This window comes from Paramisgurnus dabryanus, chromosome 20, assembly GCF_030506205.2.
Source record: "Paramisgurnus dabryanus chromosome 20, PD_genome_1.1, whole genome shotgun sequence".
NCBI lineage: Eukaryota > Metazoa > Chordata > Actinopteri > Cypriniformes > Cobitidae > Paramisgurnus > Paramisgurnus dabryanus.
Genome location: NC_133356.1, coordinates 21371604 through 21397357, shown reverse-complemented (window position 1 = coordinate 21397357; position 25754 = coordinate 21371604). Strand labels below are relative to the sequence as shown.

At 38.1% G+C, this 25754-nt stretch overlaps 1 protein-coding gene across 3 annotated transcripts in view; it reads left to right on the top strand.

Moving 5' to 3' along the window:
* Window positions 1–25754, top strand: part of akt3a (v-akt murine thymoma viral oncogene homolog 3a) — a 100520-nt gene that overhangs the window by 68354 nt on the left and 6412 nt on the right. For all 3 annotated transcript variants that reach the window (XM_065296993.2, XM_065296995.2, XM_065296994.1), the window contains exons 3-13: window positions 1741–1866; window positions 7560–7671; window positions 10342–10483; window positions 12978–13109; window positions 13411–13476; window positions 13844–13912; window positions 17395–17517; window positions 18139–18267; window positions 22792–23006; window positions 23179–23266; window positions 23644–23746. In XM_065296993.2, coding sequence (XP_065153065.1) covers window positions 1741–1866; window positions 7560–7671; window positions 10342–10483; window positions 12978–13109; window positions 13411–13476; window positions 13844–13912; window positions 17395–17517; window positions 18139–18267; window positions 22792–23006; window positions 23179–23266; window positions 23644–23746 — 1305 coding nt within the window. The remainder of the gene's footprint in view (window positions 1–1740; window positions 1867–7559; window positions 7672–10341; window positions 10484–12977; window positions 13110–13410; window positions 13477–13843; window positions 13913–17394; window positions 17518–18138; window positions 18268–22791; window positions 23007–23178; window positions 23267–23643; window positions 23747–25754) is intronic.

The window sequence follows — 25754 nt, the reverse complement described above, 5'->3', positions numbered from 1 at the left end:
AGAAATGGCTGTGACAGGTAAAACTTTTATATATGCTATTACGATGCTCAAAAATGCACTTTATATGATACAATTATTGACTGCAGAGAGATTTTAAGCAAAATCAAAGTTTTTTTGAAAGTTCCAAAACAAATTCACTACAACCATGATGTACCAGATTTGGCACACACAAATGCAAAAAACATAGAAAAACATATACTGTATGTTGATAAAAGTATATGCATAACTTTTTTCTTTTATTGTTTGATTGACATTCAGACAGACAGCTGTAATGCAAGGATCTAATATAATGTTACACATCAGATATTTTTCCTAACAGTTAACCAGACATTCACTTAAGACTTACTAGATTATATCTGTGTGAATTCTTGGAAAAATAGATATTTTTAAAACCGTAATTATGTGTAAATGTTTATCTTGTACTTTATTTTCTCCTTCCTGCATGTACTAAAACCCAACCCAAAATGTCCAGACAAGTTTTTTGCTTCCACAGGACATGCATCATTTGTATTAGGAAAGACTTAGGATGGTACACCTCTCAGAAAACGTCAGAATAAAGATATTTTTATATGTTTAATTACTATTTGAAGCACCCTTGAAGAGGGTTTTATGTATTTATGAAAACCTCAAATTTGATCAAAATCAAAATGCTTACTTCTTTTGTTTATATCTCCAAATTAGACCGTGCCCATTTTGACACATTTAGACAGTATGGGTCACATAAGTTCCTGTAAATATCGCATCTGCCATATTAGCTCACTTTGTAATTTTTTTAAAGCAATAAACTACCATCAGCCACTGCAAAAAAAAAAACAGAATTCTCAGTGGTTGAACGAGTCCATTTTAAACATTAATAATTCATCACCATTTAGTAATTATTTCTTTACTATGAGTTATTAAGGGATATGAACATTCATAATATAAAATATGAAGGTCAGAAATGCTTGCTCACTATTTTCAGGATATACTGTACTGATTGTCACTTCTTTCTATCAGTTATTGCAAGAGATTTTAGATGAGCAAAATGAGCACAAGTGTGTTTGATTCCAGCATGCATCACTCAGCAGGCAGATGTTATGTGCATTATCGCTCTTATTGCACTGTGTGTGCGTGCGGCTCTGCCCCCCGCGTGGTGATGCTGACACCCTTGTAATCCTGCTGTTTATTATTAGATAGCGCAGGCTGTTGCACCAGAAGTTTTGCATGATAATATGGCATGACCAGCTGCTCAGCAGATGTTGTTTTTTGCGGCTTTAGCGTAGAAAGGTTAAAGGTGTCTCTGCTGCCCCCTGTGAGGATTCTGCGACCCCCTCTGTAGTGCATTTCTCCGTACATTTCACTGTAAGCTGACCCGGTGCCACCAGCTCTGGTTTGGCTTGTTTTAACACCTGCCCTCGGGTTTAGACAGATGATGCAGTAGCTGACATCTGGGCTAACAGTGGTAAACATGTTAACAATTTAATCCCAGTGTTTAGTCAATGCAAAGTCAAAGTGAAGTCAATTCAGCAGATAAGCACAGACTAATAATGTTGGCATTCATTTTTTGACGCAGTGAGGCTTTTTTCAGTGAAATGACTTTTGTTATATTCATTCAATTTATATGAAATGTCAAAAATATGAAATAAAATGTAGATATCCAAATATATATGAATATGAATGTACATGAGTTGTTGCTTGCAGTTTGAGATCATGTTAATCAACATTTTAAACTTATTGTAACCCATCTTGTCATCTTTCCAGGTGAATATATTAAGAATTGGAGACCTCGCTACTTCCTTCTTAAAACCGATGGATCCTTTATTGGATACAAGGAAAAGCCACAAGATGCAGATCTACCCTACCCACTTAATAACTTCTCTGTTGCAAGTAAGTCTGCTGAAAAGTACAACATTCATATTTTGTCCTTTTGCGAGGGAGCCGAGGTGTAAATCATCATGAATCAGTGCTGAAAAAAATGGAAGAAAGAGTTGATTGAGAGTTGATTTGCTGATTTTTTTACTACCGTATAAACACAAAGCATAAAATGTATAAACAGCACAGTGTGGTTTAACTGTGGTTACTCTATATATGAAAAACCTGACATTTATGATATATTTTTAAGTTTCAAAAATATCTGAAGGGGTGGGCGATAGGACCAAAATCTTATATCACGACAAGATTCATTTTATATCATTATAACGATATGGGTCACGATAGAGTTTTTTTTTATCTTTTAATATGTTTTTTATTATTAAAATAAATTAATACGATTTAATTTTCAAAATTATCACAAAAAACTAATACATGCATAAAAAAGAAGATTAAAGGCAAGCAAAACTCAAGCTCACTAAAGACAAACAAAATATATGGGAGAGAGGGGCACAACCTAACGCTTTTTGGTTTTGGCTCAATCATTAAAAAAATATTTAAGTTTGATTAATTATATTTTTACACAAGCAACACACACATCTCTGCTACAAATGAACATTTAAAGTTTGTTTCTAGTACTTACCATTCTTGGACAATTTCACCAAACGTGACAGAAGTGCAAACGTTACAACTTACCCCATAGGTGGGGTTAATTGTAACAGTTAGTTGTAACACTTGCTAAAAATGAAGTTTGCAGGCAAATATTTCAATACTATTTTGTCTGTATACTTGAAGTGGATATTTTTTATATCTGTTTATAATAGACAGGTATCCACACTGTATTCATTCATCCAGCCCTTTTCTAACAATAGTTCAATTATAAATGGATACAAATGTGTTAATATGTGAGAAAAAGCAGCACAATTATGACAATTTTTTTTATATGTGACCCAGTCTGTAATAACCATACAGTTTCAAAAATCTAATTCTGAGAAAATGAGCATCAAACTCAGATTTTCTGATTCATTTCATTATGATTTCAATCTTTGACCTGACCTTATTCAATCAATATTAAAGATATGAACAAAAATAAATTTGACGCACATTTTTTGATAAGACAGGCACATTTATTTTGTTGCCAGCCAGCAATCATTCGTGTGTAGCCTATTTAAAACAATGGCAAGAATTACGCTAACGTTAGTTTTCATATTGTAAGTGCTGAGGGGTTAGTTGTAACACAGCTTTACAATTAACCCCACTGGGTCAAAATATTTTCAAACCCACCAAAAAAGTTGCTAAGAGCTGCAGACATATTTCAAAACGATGCCATGTTTTAGTCAACAAGACACTGATTAATATGACATAGCATTGGATATATCTATTCTTCCAATATGTTTGCAATTTTTTTAAAGTTTTTTGGCAGCTGGTGGACTGAAAGAATTGCAAGCAGTTAAGCATGTTCACCCAAAATTACAGTGAAACGTGCCTCAACCTCAAGCGCCACAGCATTGTGGACATATCTTGCTCTCAGTGTTGGCTTCTGGACACAAGCTGTGAGTGGCTTTCCAACCCTCCATCCGTCAAAAGGCCCAGCCAGGTTTTAATCTAAAGGCTGGAGGAGTAAGGGGTGGCCATACATCCGGCCTGGTCTGCTTGGCAGTGGGAGAGGATTGCCACATCTGTTGCAGAAAGCTGGGAAGCCAGGTGGTGGTGAGAGGCTGATAGCCTAATGCACTCTGTAAAAATGGCATCGCTCTCACCCTCTGTGCACCGAGCTGCCACCAGACTGCCTGCCTCCAGACCGGTCTAACTCAGTCCTGCGCATATTCTGACCAGCCCTGCATCTGCTCCCGAACACACCATATCCCTCAATTAGCCATTTTTAACGATGATTGCAGCATATGTACATAGTTTTTGGTAATCCAGTTTGTACCTGGCAGTTTTAACATTTGCATTAAAGAATAGCCTTTTTGCATAAGAAGTTCTCATCAATATCTAAAGAGTTGACTGTCATATTTGTCGCCTGATGTTTTGCATGCTTTGGCAAACTCTCAACCTTATTTTGGACTTGAGAAAACCTTCAAAAGATGTTGCAAGGTGCGAGCAGCGGATGTCGCAGCTTCTGTGCTGTTTAATTGGCATGCTAGCTTTACTCATTGCTTCAAGCGATGTTCGTCATCTGTGATCTTATGTGATAAAGCAAACAATACTGTCAGATCTGCCTCCTCTCTTCCCGAAGTGTCACATTCTGGCTGCCGTGACCTTGTTTTCCTCAACTCAGTGTGGGACTCTATTTTCCCGCACTGCCCAGGCAGACGCTCTGTACGGAATATGACTTTGTGACCTTAGTGTAGTTGTCATTAACCTTGCTGTCTAAATTCAGGCCCTGCTGTCATTCAAAGGTGACTGAAATTGGCCAGCTGAGGGCTCTTATTATGGGACTGGCTGTTGCGTTTCACCTGTCGTCTCTGGGCATTTTCCCCAAAATCTGCAGTGACAATGAGCCCACCTCCACTTCCTGAGACTCCATGAAGAAATTGCATTATTTTCCTCTGACTGAGCAATAGCGAATGTGGCAGTGAATTTTATTGTAAAAACTTATAACTGTCTGTGCAGAAGTTTACTAGAAAATATGGTAACAGTATTTGACAGTTTCTTGTATAATATTTTTCAAGACTCAACAAAATATTTTTAATTGGAAATATGAAATATAATTAGGAGGAAAACAACACACATTCATTCTTTTTAGTGGAGCGTAGCTTTTATTTAAAGGGGACATATCATGAAAATCTGACTTTTCCACATTTAAGTGCTATAATTGGGTCCCAGGTGCTTTTATCAACCAGGAAAATGTGAAAAAGATCAGCCCAGTAATTTAGTTTAGGTAAACCATTCTCTGCAAGCATGTGAAAAAAAATAGGCCAATAGGTTTCAAAAAGTACAGCTTTTTACCAAGGGATTTCATTTTAATACCTCAGAGGTACAAACTGGGACCAAAGAGAGCTTATTAGTACCTGAAAAATACATATTAGTATCTCAAAGGTACATATTGGTACTTAATGTTTACACATCTGTACCCAATGGTCCATACAATTACCTTTTTAAAGGGTGCTGCCCCACAGATAGCTAGGGTACATATTTTGACTTTTTTTCTAACAATGTAGGTCCTTAAGGTACGGTAATCTACCCAAAATTGTATTCTGTTTTCTATTCCTGTAAAAGAACCTAACGGAAACTTAGGGTACAGCCCCAGTGACAGAAAAGTTACAGTTTTGTACCTTTATTTCTGACAGTGTACCGCCCCTTAATCGTCAATCTGCCATTTAGTGCAGAGATCAGCTTATTTGCATTTAAAGGACATACACAAAAACGGCACATTTTTGCGCTCACACCTACAAAGTGGCATTTTTAACATGCTATAATAAATTATATATATGGTATTTTGAGCTAAAACTTCACATACATACTCTGGGGACACCAAATATTTATTTTACATCTTAAAAAAGTCTTGTGAAATGTCCACTTTAACCTTGTCATCATTGCATGAATGAAATATGTTTAATTGCAATAAAAATATCTTTCTGATATGAGATGAAAACAATTGTCATTGTTAGTCATTAATTGGACTAAAGCATTTTCTGTGTCATTCACTGCAATAGTCAAGTGATTTTGTGTGACTCATGAGACCCACAGTTCGAAAACCCCTGCAATATTGAAATACATTTTGGTATCTGTGTATTTCGTAGAGGATAAAATTTTATTAAAATATAAAATGACATGTGTTACAGGGATTTATTCTTTTGTATGATGCATATTTTGTTCTTAAAAATTAAACATTTTAGAATAAAATTACATTATACTTTATACTACACAAAAGAAGATGACTTGCGGTCAACCAATTTTTACTCCATTAAAGGTATTGCGGAGGATTTTCTTTTTCCGGGTGGATCATCAATACTATTGGTCCTCCTAGTTGTCAATCAGGAGTGTTGCCCAATTGCATTTTTTAAAAAAGTGGAGAAGGCGGTTCTTCTCTAAAATTCAAGAATTCCTCCGCTACACCTTTAAAGTATTTACTGTAATGTTTTAGATTAGAGAGATACCGTTCGGAGCTGTTATATACAGTACTGTGAAAAAGTTTTAGGCCATTAAATGGTAAATGGTAAATGGACTGCATTTATATAGCGCTTTTAACTGACCTATGGCCATCCAAAGCGCTTTACAATTAGCCTCACATTCACCCATTCACTCACACATTCATACACCGACGGCGGTGTCAGCCATGCAAGGCGCCATCCAGCTCGTCCGGAGCAGCTGGGGTTAGGTGTCTTGCTCAAGGACACCTCGACACTTGGTCCGGTGGAGCCGGGGATTGAACCACCAACCTTCCGGTTTGCAGACAACCTACATGAACCACTAGGCCACTGCCGCCCCCAAATCCATTCATATTTATTTTCAATCTATTTTATTAAAATACAAACAGAAAATACAGAAAATATGTACAAAAAATTACATAAAAAAATGAAATTTTCAGGACTAAATGTCTTCTTTAGAATGAAGTAATTAGATTTAAGAGATCCTGCAGTTTCTTGCTATTGCTCAAGTGGAAGGGGAGTTTACCCTAAAAACTTGACACATCAGTTTACATTTTATTTAGTTTTTAATACTATACACATTTCCTGTATTTTCTGGATGTATTTTATTAAAGAGCCTGAGAAACAATTATATATGATCACTATAACATTGCAAAAACAACAAATCTAATTCTGACATGGTGGCCTAAGGCTATATCCACACGAAGCCGGTGCATTCCCTATCCGATCATTTTTTTTCCTTGCTCTAAAAAAATAATCCGTAAACACGAAACCACTGAAACCGACTGAAAGCGGTGTAGTATATATGCCGGACCAGTATGGGGCGCTGTAATTCTGCCACAGATATACACTATACACGGAGAAGAAGACTTTGAGCATGCGCATAGCCAACGTATGGTGTTGTCCATTATCGCTTGTTGGTCACCACAATTGCATAGACGCAATAGATTTTGCTGTAATAAAGCTAGTAGGCTTTAGTAGCTTCTGTAGCACAAACACAATCACGTAATCCGCCGTTATTGTTGTTGCTGTTACGTGGGACGCTTCCGACACGTGATGTGATGACGTTTTCGCTTCACAAAATATACGGATTGGCTGTACAGACGAAACCGCAAGGGTGTCGGTTTCAGATTTATCCACTTTAGGACCAGGTTTCAAAAAATAGCGGTTTCACTCTCTGAAATCGCCGGATCCGTGTGGATGAAACGCCAATACGATAACAAATTTATGCGTATACAGTGATTCGCGTCTCCGTGTGGACAGCAAGACTTTTGCACAGTACTGTACATGTATGAAACAAATCCACCTCTAGTTCATTCATCTCACTGTGGTACTCCCACACCCCCTGCCTCCTCTCTGCTAATGGCCATTTGTTTTACATGAGTCTTTCTACTCCCCTCTGTTTATCAAATAAAGCACTCTCACTGTGGCAAACACTCACAGCTGTAGTTTGAAGTTAGGAAATGGGCTAAGTGTACTCTAGAAATCAGGTCAGATGCTAAATTCAGCTTTTCCTTGCCTGCAATTCAGGTCTATACTTATAAGTGTAGGTTTTTTATTGTGTGGATGGCTACAGTTTCAGTCTGTTATTTTTTGTGGGTTCTCATTCTGTTTCAGAATGCCAGCTGATGAAAACCGAACGACCAAAGCCGAATACATTCATTATTAGATGCCTACAGTGGACTACAGTCATAGAGAGAACCTTCCATGTGGACAGTCCAGAAGAAAGGTGAGGAAACAATAGTGTCAAACCTTCTTACCAAAAATGCAGCATGGTTTCTTTCATTTAGTGCTGAAGACAAACTAACTATAACTAAATTTTTACAACAACAAAAAAAACATTGTGAGCAGCACCTGCTTTGCCAAAACCCATTGCCGTGATGCTATAAAGGGTCATTGTTGCCAAATTAAAAAACAGCACACTCTTGAGTCTCAGTTATATTCTCAGCCCTAAATGTGGCTAACGTCCCTCCATCACTGCAGGTTTATGGTGCAAGCCTCATGATTTGATTTTGTATCAGTCATGTATGTGGTTCAAGTGTAATAGAATGACAGGTCTAATACTAATAGTGATGCTTGCCTTAGTAAGCTTGAATACTGTATAATGATCACATCAGTAATAAAACAAAGACAACACAAACTGCAGTGACATTTATAAATTTCGAAGTGTGGCTGCATTGTCCAAAAACAGTTAAGGTCGCTGTGTAGATGATTTTGAAAATTAAGTCAAACTTCACAGATGGAGAACAAATATGCAGAACAAAGCATTGATATGTTTTTTTTCCTAAAACACTTCTGACTTGTAAACCATCTATCACGGTGCAATATAGTCCAGTACACACACACACACAGATCTCTGAGCAGTAGTGGGACAGAATGCACTGGCAGAGATCCAGAAACTGAAGGCCTACATGTGATGAGAGATGTGGCGGTAGCTGGCCTCACGCCAGACTGTATTCAAAGCCTTTATCTCTCATTAGCAAAAACCACTCATTATACACCAAACCACTCCGCACCCATTTATCCTCACAACCTTGAGAGGGTCCACAGAGCCCTTCCTCTACATGCTGCTGTAGCTATACTCTCAGAAATAAAGGTACAAAAGCTGTCACTTGGGCAGAGGCATTTCAAAAAAGTACACCTTTGTATTTAAAGAGTCATATAAGTACCTCAAAGGTATTAAATGTATACATATCTGTACCTAAATGTTACATATTAGGAGCCTTAAGGGTACCGTCCCAGTGGCAGCTTGTGTACTGTATATTTTTTCGTTTGTGTTAAGGCTACAAGTTCACCACTTTCAGAAGAATAATGGGTGGTGTTTTTGGAATACATATCTAGACATTATGCAAGGAATAAAGTCATTACTGTAAAATAAACAGAAGTGCCTTATCTATGCAGTATTAATTTGTATTAAAAAGTGTTGCATATTTCTTTTTATGTACATTTTGTACAGTAACATAAAGCCACCTTAAAGCCACTATACACAACAAACAGATCTGTTTTGAATGTTGGATCCGTTTAAAAAATTGTGTGACTACACCAAATGCGATATGCCGACCGAAAGTGATGTATTTCAGTGTATTCCAATCAAAAAGTGTGCGTGTGGGGTGAAAATTATTAATCCCTTTTGTTTAACTTTATCAGTAACATTTTAATCCTTAAAAATATATATTATTAATTGAATATGTATACGTAATTTTAATCTTGTCTCCATATGTTCTCTCTCAAAAAAAATGTCAGTCTTTGTTCATGTAGAGCTGTTTATTGTTTCATTCATTTGCATTCATTTATTTATTACACTATGGTACATGTTACGATTAAACTGAAACTTTATCACGACTGCCACTAGGGGGCGAAGTCCGACAATCGTGTCTGTATGTCGTGTGCAGTGGAAAGGCGGCTTAAAGCCTCATGTAAGAAAAAGTCAAATATACAATGGGCCAATACAGGTTAGCTGTCGAAAATACAAAAATGCTCTAATTGACCAATCAGAATGAAGTATTTCATCTGTAATTAATAAAGAACATCTGTATCTATATGTGACCCCGGATCACAAAAACTTTAGGTGCATTTTTTTTTTTTATTGAGATTTATACGTCATCTAAAAGCTGAAAAATAGCTTATAGAATTATAGGTGATGTATTCGTTAGGATAGGACAACATTTGGCCGAGATACAACTATTTAAATATCTGGAATGTGAGGGTGCAAAAAATCCCGATGAAGTCCTTAGCAACATATTACACATTACTATTGACAAATTAACTTTGGATATATTTACGGTAGAAACATTTTCAAATCTCTTCATGGAACAAGATCTTTTTGCATAAAAACATTGATAATTTTGACACATACAATGTATTGCTGGCTATTGCAACAAATACACCCATGCGACACATGACTGGTTTTGTGGTCCAGGATCATATGTACGTCTTTTTAATCACTTTTGAAGGTTTCCCCACTAATAAATGGCAAAGCACAAGAATGCAGTTTCGGAGTGTCGAGCGTGCTGCTATGAAACAGTGAGAAAGTACTTGCTTCGCTCAAATGAATCAATCATTATTAAACTAACACATGCTCACAAACATGAACGCACCACTGATTCTACACAACAGATGCCGTGCTGCACGACAAATGAAAACTCAATGGAGGGATACAGAGAGGGGTGGATTCCCCTTTTACATTAGATTATATTGTAAATGAGTGAAAAGTGCCTTGTGAATTTACTCACATGATCTTACTCACATTTACATAGTTAGATGTTTGGTATCTGCTTTTAATGATTTGTGGTTGAAAAGTAGTACCAATTAAGCTATGTGTTTTTCTTTGTTGTTGTTTTTTTGGGAAGAGATGGCTTCCTTCTGAAAAAAGTATGTTTGTGTTTATATGTTTCCATAGGGATGAGTGGGCAGAGGCGATTCAGATGGTGGCAGATAAACTCCAAAAACAAGAGGAGGAACGTATCCAGTGTAGTCCCACCTCACAGATAGACAACATGGGAGAGGAGATGGACACGTCTATTAGTCACCATAAACGCAAGGTGCCTTCAGATATTTCACCGTACTCCTGTTCACACACAGTTTGGTTATTTTTGGTAGTGACAACTGCCTTCTATAATTAAACTTACTCCCGCAAAATTTCAGGCCTCACAGCCACATTTACAGATATTCTGTGCAGCGTGTTGAACAGTTGAACTAAAAACTAGTTGTTGATGACATGTAAATGTGCATCATGGACATGTCTCTCTTATATATGCACGTTGCAGGAAATCGTAGGGAAAGAGCCACAAGTGTTTACTTACTCGTGTTGCCAGATCTGGCGAGAAAAAACAGCGAACAAGAGTCAGTCTAAAATAAACTGAAATAAATCTTAAGGCTTTATATTGAAAATAAAAACAAAATATTGTGACACTCACCTGCCCTCTTAAATGACTTCCAAATCTTGATCCATTTATGAGTCAAGCCCAAAAACCGGTTATAATACATGGACATGGCAACATAGCAAGAGAGTGTATGTGAAGCAGCTTTATAAACAGCATATAAAAAACACATGTAAAATAATATAAAGCATATTAAATGCCTCTGTAGATGGTGGTTTAGTTTAAGTCCCCCTGTAGTCAATAATTTTATCACTTGAAACTTATATTTGAGCATCATAATAGCATATTTAAAAGTTTTTCTGTGACAGTAATTTCAAATAGCTTGAATGCCCATAGAGACAGAGCGCAGTTATGCTAATTTGAAAACCACGCCCATCGAGGGAAAACAATCCAACCATTTCCACTGACTTTATATTACGTGAAGTCGCCTCCTTGTCATTTCTGGCTTATAACAAAAACAGAATAATGCCTAAAAGCTTCTGTGTGACAAGGTGTACAGCTAACAAGCTAAAAAACCCAGAGATACTTTTTTATGAGCTGTTGACCCCAAAAAACGAGCATTTAAAGACACAAAAGTGGATCGCGGACTACGTTTCCCTCCAGTGGGCGTAGTTCTAATTATAGTAGTACAATGAAAAGTTGCCTGTATCCACTTTTGTGTCTTTAAATGCTCGTTTTTTGGGGTCGACAGCTTATAAAAACTTATATTTCTGGGTTTTTGGGCTTGTAAGTTGTACATCCTGTCACACAGCAGCTTTTGGGCATTATTTTGCTTTTGTTATAAGTCAGAAATGACAAGGAGGCAGCCTCTCGCAAGACAAAGTCAATGGAGACGGATGGATTGTTCCCCCCCGGTGGGCGTGGTTTTCAGGTTATGACATTTTTAAAGGAATAGTCTACCCTTTTGCCACATTAAACTATGTTATTACCTCAACCTATAGATGAATTAATACATACCTATCTTTTTTCAATGCGTGCACTGTACAGCGCGTTGTGAATGTGTTAGCATTTAGCCTAGCCCCATTCATTCCTATGGTACCAAAAAAAGTTTTATTTTGTGTCACCATACTTACTGGTATAACTCCTCATGTAACAGTCTTTAAATAGGGAAAACACGGAAGTGTTTGGTGGCTTCCCTGTTTGGTACCATAGGAATGAATGGGCATAGGCTAAATGCTAACACATTCTCGACGCGCAGTACAGTGTACGCATTAAAAAAAGATAGATATGTATTAATTCGTCTAAGTTGAGGTAATAACATAGTTTAATATGGGAAAAGGGTAGACTATTCCTTTAAAGACAGACCCGACCAGAGACAAAAATTTTTTAGAGAAAACTAGACCCGCGTTCGACCTGAACCAGTGGAATTTTTTACCCGACTGGACCTGAATGCAATCGGCAACGATGTGTGTGCAGTCTGCTTCATTTATTTAACTTTTTCACCAAGGCAACCACTAAAATGTACTTTTAAATTGTGAGGTGTTGGAGTTGGAAATCGATGCCCAAATGCGAGATAGTTCGGGTCGTTTGGGTCCGTTCGTCAAAAACACATTTTAAATTGCCTGAGACCCCATGCCGCTATAATTATACCCGACTCATGTCTGAGGTACACGTGAAACCTCAGGTTTGGACCTCAGGTTTTAGAAACTAAGTGGACCTGTGAAAACCTCTAGTAAACTTTTTTTTTTTATTAAACCAGGATGGTTTTTCTATGGCATTGAATAACCCTTAAATTTATTTTACTGTAATAATCTAGAAATCCCTGTCACAGCTCGTTCCACAGCAGAAACCCTGTCAGTGTGACAGCATAATGCGAGACTGAAGTTTGGCTGCAGCGATGCAGATGCAGGACGTGTGAAACAGGCCTCAACTTCACCATAGAAGTCTCCAGAATCTATTTTTAAGACGGCGTGTTTCTGGGAGTTTCATCATTTTTAAACAACAAGCTAATGTACAAACATGTCAGTTTGTTGAAGTGGCAGTGGAGTCTCTAAGGGGAATAATTCAATTCCTGCAGCGGATGGCTATTGTATTTCTACAGATGTGGGCATGTTTTTATTGAGTAACGTTAGCAATATACAAAACCAGACACTAATTATCGGCATTGCATTTCAGCGTGTCTGACAATTTCACCCTTTTTTTCTCATTTTTACAGACAATGAGTGACTTCGACTACTTAAAATTATTGGGGAAAGGCACTTTCGGTAAAGTCATTCTCGTAAGGGAGAAGGCCAGCGGGAAATATTATGCAATGAAGATTTTAAAGAAGGAGGTTATTATAGCAAAGGTAAGACTCATCAGGGCTTACAGGAGAAGTGATTTAATTTTGAAGACGTGTTGATATGCTTGGCATGAACATATATATCATAGTAATGATTCATTATGAGTTATGGTTAATGATCCTTTTACACTTGTAATTTGAAAAGTTTCAGGGTACAATCTGATTAAATAAAATACTCAAAATGATGCCTTCATCGTACACACGTACTGTAACTAAACACGGCCCACATTTGTTACGTTTTTCTCATGACAGGATATTTATCTTGAAAAAACCAAGGATCCATTTTGTATTTGTTTTCCTCCCGTAGGATGAAGTGGCCCACACGCTCACAGAAAGCAGAGTGCTGAAAAATACGAGACATCCTTTTTTAACCGTGAGTACACATTCGCTCATGAATCATCATTCATCACCCAGGCTCTTAAAGCTTCACAATGCTTTTGTATATATGATCAGCTTTTCCCTCGAGCCTCATTATATTGCATAGAATCAACTGTAATAAATTAGCGGCCTAAATGTAGCTGTGCATCTGTTGAGAAATCGCCAGCGAGAGGTAATTTCTCTGACACTCCAGATGCTGTTGTATGCCACGCAACATACACAGCAGGTTTAGCAAAAACAATTTACCGCTGTCACTCAACAGGGTGTTTCCTCATAAACTTCAGCTTGCATCAAAGTTAGCATCAGGGCCGTGTGAGAAAGACATTTTTCCTCTAATGTTGTTTCTCCGTTTGCTGTTTCAGTCTTTGAAGTACTCATTCCAAACGAAAGATCGCCTATGCTTTGTGATGGAGTACGTCAATGGAGGAGAGGTATGTGTCTGTTTGAATTGAATGCAGTCTTTGTTCAGTGTGTGCTGGCAGATGAGCCGTTTCTGTCACAGGTGTGCACTGACTCTCTGAGGCTTTGGTGGTTTAGATATAAATCTTTTTTTTTGTATCATTTTTTGTACAAATAGTTTATTAATTTAAGAAGGGGATAATATTGAAACCATAGACTGTAAAAAAAGATGCAATGTCGCCTCCTTCCATTGTAATGAATTGAAGCCAAAAATGTCTGACCATGGTCGCCGTCATGTTACGTAAAAACGTCAGTTTGGAGCCAAGGCATGTGCAGAAGGAATCGTCCGTGAGCCAGAGGCGGAGCCGGGGTATCAAACTTCCGCCCGAACACTCGCGCACCCAGTTCAACCACACCAATCAAAACGATGCACCCCATTTCTATAGCATCAAATGACTAGCTAAAATGAATCTTAACACAAAAATGAACAATTGAACATATATCAGCCTGATACCTTAAAGGACCGAAAACATCTTTCGGAAAATTTGATTGGAAGTGTAAATTATTAAGTGTTTTTTAATTCGAGCCCCATTCATTTGCATGGAGAGGGCGGGTTTATGACTTGTACTGCAGCCAGCCACCAGGGGGCGATCAAAGAGCCAGAGGCTTTACTTTTTAAGACGTATTAGGCACACCTGATCAAAACTACTTACATCCGACACAGATTCTTTGTGTTTAAAAATGTAGTACATTTCTAAACGTTGACTGAATAATAAATATATGAATAAAACTTTTTAGTTATATCTACATTACATTACATATGGGTATTTAGCAGACACTTTTATTCAAAGCGATTTACAAAGGTGAGGTAAACAAACATTTCATTTTAGGTGGTTTCAGCGGCAACAACATAAACAAATGGCCTTTCTGGACCAAACGTACCTTTCAGTAGACTTCCATATAGAATCAATAACAAGCAAAATAAATAATAAGTAAATTACCTTCAAATCATAGCTAAAGCGTATTAACTACTATACTAGGGTAATGCTATTGTGTAAAATTAATGCAGGGGAGAGCAGGGCACAACCTAACGCTTTTTGGTTTTGGCTCAATCATTCAAAAAATATTTGATTAATTATATTTTTACACAAGCTCTACTACAAATTAACCTTTAAAGTTTGTTTCTAGTACTTACCATTCTTGGACAATTACACCAAACGTGATAGATATGCAAACGTTACAACTTACCCCATAGGTGGGGTTAATTGTAACAGTTAGTTGTAACACTTGCTAAAAATTAAGTTTGCAGGCAAATATTTCAAAACTATTTTGTCTATATACTTGAAGTGGATATTGTTTATATATCTGTAATAGACAGGTATCCACACTGTATTCATTCATCCAGCCCTTTCCTAACAATAGTTCATTATAAACCGATACAAATGTCTAAATATGTTAGAAAAAGCAGCACAATTATGACAAAAAAATTTTTTTATATGTGACCCAGTCTGTAATAACCATACTACAGTTTCAAAATCAAATTCTGAGATAATGAGGATCAAAGTCTGATTTTAGCCATTATGACTTCAATCTTTGACGTGACCTTATTCAATCAATATTAAAGATATGAACAAAAATACATTTGACACATGATTTTTGATAAGACAGGCACATTTATTTTGTTGGCAGCCAGCAATCATTTGTGTGTAATTTATTTAAAACAATGGCAAGAATTACACTAACGTTAGCGGTTTTCATAGCGTAAGTGCTGAGGGGTTAGCTGTAACACAGCGTTACAATTAACCCCGCTGAGTCAAAATATTTTCAAGCACACCAAAAAAGTTGCTAAGAGCTGAAGATAGATTGCAAAAAGATGCTATGTATTAGTCAACAAGACACTGATTAATATGACATAGCATTGGATTTGGTATCTTACATACCCAACTTAGAAACCGAAAAAAACCCAACATATGATAAAAATGTACTTACATGCCACCAAAACACTCATACATTTCCAATAATTTGCAGGAGAGTGTCTTTTGGCAGCGTGAAAAAAATACCGGAAAAACAAAATGCCCAAACAATGTAAATAGTCCATGTTACAACTAACCCCGCGTTAGTTTTTGCCCCATGCACCCCTATACAATGTCAGGTACATATTTTTAAATTCTTGCCTGGCTGACAAACCTCTCTTCATACAGCATGCCCTACTAAAAAATCCAGCTAAGACCAGCATAAGCTGGTAGCTGGTTTTAGTTGGTTTAAGGTGGCACTAGCTGGTTTGTGCTGGTCCTCCCACCCTGACAAAGCTGGTCATGCTGGTGGGTCAGCTGGTCTTCCAGCCTGACCAGCTAAGTCCAGCTAGACCAGCTTAAAAAGTGACCAAAACATAGTTAGATCAGCTTGCTACACCAGCAAAACCAGCTAAAACCAAGCTGGTAGACCAGCTAAAACCAGCTCACCAGCTTATGCTGGTCTTAGCTGGATTTTTCAGCAGGGTGCCCTCTCCCCTCACCTTTAGGAAACCAATTTTGTTTTATTTTTAACAAGGTATTCATTGCCTATAAGCCACTAGCCAGTATCTTACATACATGTGTCACACATTGGCCAAACCGATTATCTATGTCTAATATTTTGCATTCAAGTTAATGGTTATGTTTAAATAATAGTTTTGTTTTGTTTTATTTTTGTGTGGTTTTTCTTTAAAGACTTGGGGAAAAGTTTTCCTAGATATCTTCTGTTGCCATCTTGCATCTCGGTTCAATCTTGAGGAGCTCATATTTAGATAAATGAAATTCCACCACCAACGGTGCCGATTAATCAGAAAAGCCGGCAATCTCGCTCTCATTCCCTTAGCCTGCAATGTCACCTGCTCCCCATCCTGGTCCAGCCAGAGCTCCTAACCTCCACACGCTGTGCTGAGCCCATCAGTATCTCCCTTTCAGCCCTGCCACATTCACAGCTGCCAGTGCTCTGATGAAGGCACACCTGTCCCCGGCCACCCCGGGGCCCCGGCGCGCCACCCGTTCCCCTCCTTCATCTGATCAGCAGAGCTGTTAGCACTCCCCGGACAGCCATATTCATACATCCCACAGCAATTAATAGGCAGACTTCATCCTTGGGCTTGTGGGTAGTTTTTATAAGGCGAGTTCAAGTGGAGCTGAGGGCCAGGCAGTTTACAGAATCCCTTGACTGGGGACGGAGACAAGGTTTACTCCATAAAAACTTATAAGAGAGACGAAGGTTTAAATGAAACGTTAGCCCGTGAGCTTGCAGTGCTGTCTTTAACAAGATTGGTGTGTATTGATTAAAATGCTGATTTAACAGGCCGCACCGGCCTGTCTTTGGAAAGCCGGGGATGATGTGCCAGCTGCTGTCTGGGTTCGCTGGGCATCCTCAGAGGGCCTCGCCATCTATCATCTCAATATGGCGATGTGAGGCAGTTTGTGTTGTGTTAATTTCCTCCAATAAATCAGTAATTATTGCAATCCTGTCCCTGCTGTTTACCCTGCAGCTGTTTTTCCATTTGTCGAGAGAACGGGTGTTCTCCGAGGACCGCACGCGCTTCTACGGCGCCGAGATCGTTTCCGCCCTCGACTACCTGCACTCTGCCAAGATAGTGTACCGGGATCTCAAGGTAAACACGAAAAGGGGAAAGAATTCATACATTTAGAGAGATGGTTTTGTTCCCTTGTCTTTATTCAAGCGTGTGGCATGAGAAGTTGAAAATGTAATTAAAGCTCTAGAGTTTGGGGCTTTTTCTTTCTTTATTGTATTTTTGGGAAACATCAAACTCTGGCGGCTGTGGATGATGACACAGTGTTTTGCTTACAGCCTTGGACCAAGCCAGTTGTGAAAGTGCCAAGAAACTTAGACAAATGGCTTAGCTAGTCAAATTGAAAGGTTAAATTAATGTGGCTTGAAGTTTCTTTTCACTACCGTAGAATAAATATATAGTGCAGTTGTCAACTTTTTAGTGAGGGATGATATCATAATCACATACAGGACAAGGATTTTATTTTACTCATGAATTTAAATATGAGGTAAGAGCTATCCTTAATTTGATATGAATGAATTTATAACAAATGTGATCAGTTACAGTATGAGTTGATCCAGTCTATAAATCTAATAAAGCCTTAAATTAAAGTGAAACATATTGAGTAGAGTTTCAGAAGAGCTTAACTAAGTAATGGGATAGTTGTGCCAATGGTCAGTTATTATAAAATATTAACAATTTCACTTTTTTCTTTTTACCCAGCTGGAGAATTTAATGCTTGATAAAGATGGTCACATCAAAATTACAGACTTTGGCCTCTGCAAGGAAGGAATCACTGATGCTGCTACCATGAAGACTTTCTGTGGTACACCAGAGTATCTGGCACCAGAGGTACAGTAACCCCTGATGAGTAACAAATCCTGCCTTAAATGTCCTAAACACTCTCATTGTTCACAGGTGAAACAGTCGATTTTCTTGTTTATCAATTTTAAAGGTTCATTATTTATGACTTCATATAATGCAGTGTTTCTCAAACTTTTTCTGCCATTCCCCACTTTGGGAAGGGAAGGGTTCCGAGCTAGCCTGGCAACTTCTGGCAAATTTAAATTTGCTCTGCAAGTAGTCTGGCAAAGAGGCCATTCAAGCCCATTTCTAATGCCGAGAAATCGCGGCACCAATCAGAAACGTTGGGGCGGGCTTTACACGATGACGACAGCGCAGCGACAGTAAAGCAGATTTTGTACATTGCAAAGATGGATGCCGCCATGGAACATCGCTCGTTCGAATCAGCTATCGCATCTGTTTTAAGCAATTTAAACTTTTACTTTTTGTTAAAACCTGAGCAAAGAACAACACTCGAAGCCTTCATATCTAAAAAAAATATGTTATCGCTGTCTTACCGACTGGATATGGCAAAAGTCTGATATAGCTCTGCATACGTCATCTCCTTTATCGTTGTGATTGGTTTTAGGTCTATCCAATTGGACACAGAGGCATTTGAGAGACGTCCGGTGAATTATTGTCTATGAAGCTTTGCCAGACCATAACTCAGTTACTGAATGGTCTGGTTTTAACCAGGCTAGTTCTGAGCCCCACCTGTCCCCAATCGCCCCAACAAAATGGGAATCAAGTAGGCTTTAAGTTTAACTGTTGAAATGTATTTAATCAGATCATATTTTAAAACATTACAGCAGTAAACACTTTCAATAGACAAAAAACATGTAATAAATAATGTATTATGACTTTGCATGAAATAAGACTTTGTTCAAAGGTAAATAATAATAATTATTATTAATAACTCTCTGACAAAAGTCATCATACTTTCTTTTTGGCCGGCTTTTTGGTTGATTCGGTCCATTGTCTGTCTGCTGGTGCCGAATCTCCAGTTTTCTTTACATTTCGTGTCTCAAACTTATCCATTGTTACATTTATACCCGCTACTGCCTATACCGCCTCTCCACATTTAAAGTTTTTATTCCACTTTAATTAACATTCTGATGTTAATAAATTTTTGTAGGCTATGGTTCAGCGTGACATTTTCTTCACTGTCTTATGTTGTTTTAAGTTAGGTTTATGTGTCGTTTTAAGTGTATGGTCAAAAAGTAATGGAATTTATAGAGATGGGCACACAAATGACCAAATGTCCTCCAGTTTGTCATGTCCTATTACCCACCAGTGGAGCCCGCCCCACACTTTGAGAAACGTTGATATAATCTAATAAAAATTCATTGATAAGGGATCCTAGAAGAACAACAACCCACAGCAATATTTAAATCAGCATATACTTTGTTTTTTTGGTACTTTTCCTGTCATTTAATCTTTCAGATGCATCAATATGGTGTGTTCAATGGAAACACACTTATAGTTGGCAACTGTTCATCATTTAGGGGGTGAGAAAAAGCCCCATTTTCCTCATCTGCTAGATACAGGTGGTGCTACTAATTAATGCAATCTTTAATAAATAACATGTTTTAAAAGTACATTCACTGTCGGTTATACAAATACTTTGACCCTTTTAGTAAAAGGTTTTTTCAGCTTTTACTTAAAAATGTTTTAAATAAAGTGTGCACTTTATTTAAAAATGTGAGGAAATCGCAGCGTGTAAAAAGCCCAACCTCACTCATTTGCTTATTGATTTCTATAAAGAAATATATAATATGTCATATAATGTGAAGTTTATAATATAAAGTATGTAATATAAAGTTATTCTCTTTTTTAAAAACCACCATGATCAAACACTTTGATTATTATTAAACACTTTTATTAAAGTGTTATAATGTATTGTAACTGTGTTTCAATTATTCTTCCATTTCTAATAGATTTGAATTACAAAGTGTATTATAAAGCCGTATGAACTCATTAATGATACCCGTTATTTACAGAAATAACTTTTATTTCCTTCACTCAGTAGTTTTTAGTCCAAGCAGAGGTGTATATGATGGCCAGATTGCAGTTGCTAAATCCATATTTATAGTGGGGGGGATCGAGCAGGGGGGCGGCAGCAGGAGCGAAGGGGGATATAGATTCCACTCGAAAAAGTACGGAAGACAATTTGGCGCAACATTTTGTTTTGCTCAGCCTGGCCGCTGTGCCAGGAGATGATTTGAGTGTTGGTTATTTTTCACAAGAGTATGTGATTGCACAAAAAAGTACATGCTAAACAGAGGCAGATGGTGGCAGATGGGGAAGGTTGGAAGAAGGTGGCTGGGAAACCTGGAAATCTATACTGCCGTACTGGTGTAAAAATAACAGAGCATAGCCTGAGCCAAGTTCTGAGATGCAAAGTAGAGGGGGATTAGAGAGAGAGAGAGAGGGAGTGTGCGTGAAAGATATTTCGAGGAAAAAATGAGTTTCTTTTAGGGTTACGGAAAGAGTTTGGCCCTCACTGAACATTTAAAGCGTTAATGAGATTGAATAAAGATACATTAACGGAAATACTTTTCTCAAGCTGTATGTCATCTGTCATCGAGTTTTCATCTGTTACGGTATTTAGTAATTACAGCATTTCTACAGTATGCTTACATCCATTAATTACTTTATTGCTGGTTTCCAGGTGTCATTCAAACACATAAGCTAATGTAAATGAAGGTGCGAGGACACAGAATGAGTACAGATGCTAAGCAGTTGGTAAGCAATTGTACATACTGCGACCGTCCACGCGTAAACACATTGGTATATGAGCTTCGCACAGTCTGCGGCGTGCATGTGCGTAAGCGTCCTCGTGTAGCCCCGCCAAAGTGAGATAAGCTCATGGATGCTGTCTCTTCCACTGCCCTGCTGGGGAACTGGGCTGGTGGAGCCACAGGCTCTCTGTCCCAGTCCCTCCCTGGCCAGCCTTGCCAAGGGCCCAGTCCTGGGAGCAGCAGTCCTGCCACATGGCTGTCCGAGCAGGGGCCTGTTCCTCCCCTGCGGCCGCTCCTCCTCGCCTATGGCTCTGGAACGGGGAGACCCCAACTGGCTCTGTGTGCATTAATCGCATCCCTGCCTGCAGCCGAGCTGCTCGGGTACACACCCAGGACAAACAGCGCAATCCCTACATACGTGCTGCACGTCAACCTTCGCACACACACACACGCACATGTTGACATGTCCTCATGCTCTTTCATATACTGTACATGGTTGGTGTCCTGTTTGGTTCTGCCTTGGCATTGGGAAAAGCAACAGGGTAACATGATTCAATAAATTACTCAATTATAAATAAATAATTAAAATATAAAAAAACCTTGGTTTTGGTACAATTCAACTAATGTACAGTCATAACTTTTCTTACATATTAGCACACAACCCCAAAGTTACTGAATACAACAAAACTACCTAGAAAAAAGAAATACATTTGAATGGATATTCATTTACAAGCACATGTTCATTTTATGTTTAATTTTTTGTTATACTAGTAATATTTATTTACTGTTAAACTGCTTTGCAACAATTCAAATTGTGAAGTGCTATAGAAATTAACTACATGAAGTGAATTGTTTTGGCAGCTGTTTGCTTTTTTGGCAGATTTTAGCTGTAATTTTGTCTCATGATCCTTTTACAAACCACTTTAAATTCATCATATTCATGTATACTTTTTGTTTTTAGGCATTTTTATTATACAAAATTAGTCCTTTTTCTGTGGATATTGCATGTTCTCCCTGTGTTGGCGTGGGTTTACGCCGGGTACTCCGGTTTCCTCCCACAGTCCTAAGACATGCAAGTTATGTAAATTGAAGATGTCAAATTGCACTTCCCCCAATGTGTATAGATCAACTACACAACTGGTTAGATTAAGCATTTAGATTAAATGGTTCTTGCCATGAGTATAGCCATAGATGTTGGAAGTAGCCTAAATAAAAAAAAATAATATAGCAAACTAGTAGAGTCAAACATCAAATTTCATTTGGCCAACTGAGGTTGATAATCAAAATTTTTGAAGATTAGGCATCTTTTTTACTTGCCTTGCAGAAAATGTACGGTTTTAAATGATGCACAATATGCAAAAATTGCCTGGAACTAAAAACTAAAAAACTTTTTTGTGACATATGGGAGTTTTAGCAACATTTACGTGTTTTCATTGTCCAATTTTCAATTCGCAATGTCGATTTGCACAATTTAAAGGGTAATGGAGACGCAGCTTATGGCGTCATGTACTGATTATTCATGTTTTTCAGTTTTGCTGCTGTAGAAACACCAATAGGTGTGTTTGACCTCATGCGCATGTATGGCAAGTATGGCAAAGGTTGTGATTTAAATTCAGTACTGTTGCGTCACTCTTGTAATACTAGAACAATCTGCACAGAAATATAAAATAAATATTAAAACAGTTTATAGGAGATTTCCAAAATTTTTAAGTAATGTAAGGATATTTATTTTATGGATGATGATGAATTATTCCATGCATGTGATGGTTTGTAATGTCTGTGTTTCTCTCAGGTGCTGGAGGACAATGATTATGGGCGTGCGGTGGACTGGTGGGGTCTGGGTGTTGTCATGTATGAGATGATGTGCGGCCGACTGCCCTTTTACAATCAGGACCATGAAAAGCTTTTCGAGCTAATTCTAATGGAGGACATCAAGTTTCCCAGGACGTTGTCTGCTGATGCCAAGTCCTTGCTGTCAGGCCTGCTCATAAAAGACCCTAACAAGAGGTACTTTGATTGCTTACTCAGATCATCCCATAGAAAACTATTTGTATACTTTATTGTATTTATTGACTGTTTCTGTGAATGTATCCAAACACACAGGACACTTCTGTAACACCACATATTTTAGACCGGACCGTGTGATTCTTGTTTTTTATTTGTTTCTCTTGTGTATCAGACTTGGTGGCGGTCCGGATGATGCTAAGGAAATTATGCGGCATAGTTTTTTTGTTGGAATCAACTGGCAGGATGTCTATGATAAAAAGGTAATACACAACACAATTCAATGCCTTCTCTCCTACAACTATAAAGCTGCTTTCTATAGTAACTGTTCACATTAAGCCATGATTGATTCATTTTGTTATTGATGGTCATGTGATCTCAACATGTCTGCCCCCATGGGGGATCATTTCAAATTATTTCAATTTTAAACGTGAACACAGTGTTTTGTTGCAGACGTTGTGTCTTTCTCACTCAAGACAATAATAGGTCACTGTCACCACACCGTTTGCACAATAGTTGGCAGAGGAGATGCGGTTCCAAGGTGTCAGATTGAACCCTCCGGCTCGCCATACTGTATTCAGTGTCATGTCTGCGCAAGCAGGTGCTCCATGTTTCTCATCTCCTCCTCTTCCTTCTTCAGCTGGTACCTCCCTTCAAGCCTCAGGTGTCCTCAGAGACAGATACCAGATACTTTGATGAAGAGTTCACAGCTCAGACAATTACAATAACCCCTCCTGAAAAATGTAAGTATGTCTCCTGTTTGTTTTCTGACTCTGCATACATTGACATTTATATAATGACAGAAGAAAGACACACATATTGTACTGAATTCATTTTCTTCTCTGTCGTGAGAGGTGTGCCATGTATTCGAAAATCGATTTTGACACAAATCAAGATCACCTGAAAACGACAGGTGTTGTTGGTGGTTTGCACTTTGTTATTTGATCTAATGTGTGAATTGTTTTAAAATGTCACATGAACTTCATAAAACCCAAAACAACAAGCTCAAGCAACTCAGGGGTTTTTTTGGACCAGGGAGACTTAAACCAAAAGATAAAAGATGAGGTTACATTTGTAAACATTAGTTATTGAGGAAGCTAACAATGAACAATATTTCTACAGCATAAATGAATCTTTGTTTATGTTAATTTCAACCTATACTTATACATTTTTATTATAACTGTTAATATTAGATATTGCACCATGAACTAACATGAACTGTATTGGCATAAACAAACATGAATAAATGCTTTTAACATAAATTAGTTCATGTTTACTTATGCATTTACTAATGTTAACAAATACAACCTTATTAAAACGTTTAAATGTAGAATTTACTTCTGGACACTTAAAACTACTTGAAAATATACATCATTAGTTTGCGTTCATATATTTATCCAATGCTCATGGCAATTCGTACATTTTTGTACGATTTGTCATGGCCTCTGTGACGTTGGGGTTAGGGGCGATTGACTTTGTACGAATTCATAGGAATTAGCCAACTTGTAAAATATATACAGTATGAATTCTCTTGAGATCAGGCTGATTTATGAAAGCGAAAAAGACAGAAGCCTCTTTCACACAGTCATTTCTGTAAGTTACCATGAATTTACCAGAATGAATTTACCAGTAAATACAAAAATGTGCTGTTCACACACGCAGTGACGTTCCGTTTTTTACCAGTAAGACGTCATTCACACATCAGTATCAAAATACCGCTAAATTCGGAGAGAAAGCGGAAGTTACCTGTGGCGCGCGGCATCAGTGTTGTATTTGTTAAACAATGACGGGTTATGACTTCATATCCACGGTCTGTTTTTTGTTGTTTTCACATCTGTGGCAAAGCTGACGTTCCAAACAACACGGTTTGATCCAAACAACATCACATTAGGCGACGTCAAACGAAACCTACGTCTTAAAGGTATAGCGGAAGATTTTCCCGAATTTTTGAAAATAACCGCCCCTCCACTCAAAACAAGAATGTACATGCGCAACACTCTACCTGCTCCAGAGAGGGAATGCCTATTAAACGCGTGCATGAGAGAAAGCATGCCCGAGCCTAGTTCTTCTCTTCGCTCTGTTTACAAGTTGCTGTCGGCATGTTTGCCGTGTCTGCGCGGTTCGTTACTTGTGCCAGGGCTAGCATTGCTAATCATAGCTAACATCAACTTTTACTAGCAATGATTTCAAACGGATTTCTCCAAATTGCATGCCAAACTTTACCTGTCGAGTAGAAACCTCGCTTGGGATTTGGGAAGCCCAACCTGTGCTTTTTTAGCATACGCCAGTCTCCCAAAAACACTCTGGTCTTGTTTCTTTCTTCAAAGGCCTTTCTCTTCTTGTCATACAATTCGTAGACACTTTTTCTCTTGCGACCCTCAGACATTTTGAAAAACCCAATGAGAACGCGAGCTTCAATGAATTGTTGAAACCTTAGCCCACCACACATTTACACCTGAAAGTACGCATGCGCAGAAAGCGAACTTAGGGACAACACGTACAACGGCCTTACGTAAACATAAGAATGATTGACAACTGGGATGATGATCCACCCGGAAAAAGAAAATCTTCCGCTATACCTTTAAACAACAGGACTTTAAGATGTTTTAAGCAACTTTGCTGAGGAAATGTGGATGTTAACTTCAGGTGTGCTCGACGTTTAAGCAGCGTGTCCATACTGTACGTCCATAAACAGTGCGGTGGGCAAATGCGTCATCCAGGCATGAAAATCCCTCATCTTTCGGCGAAATT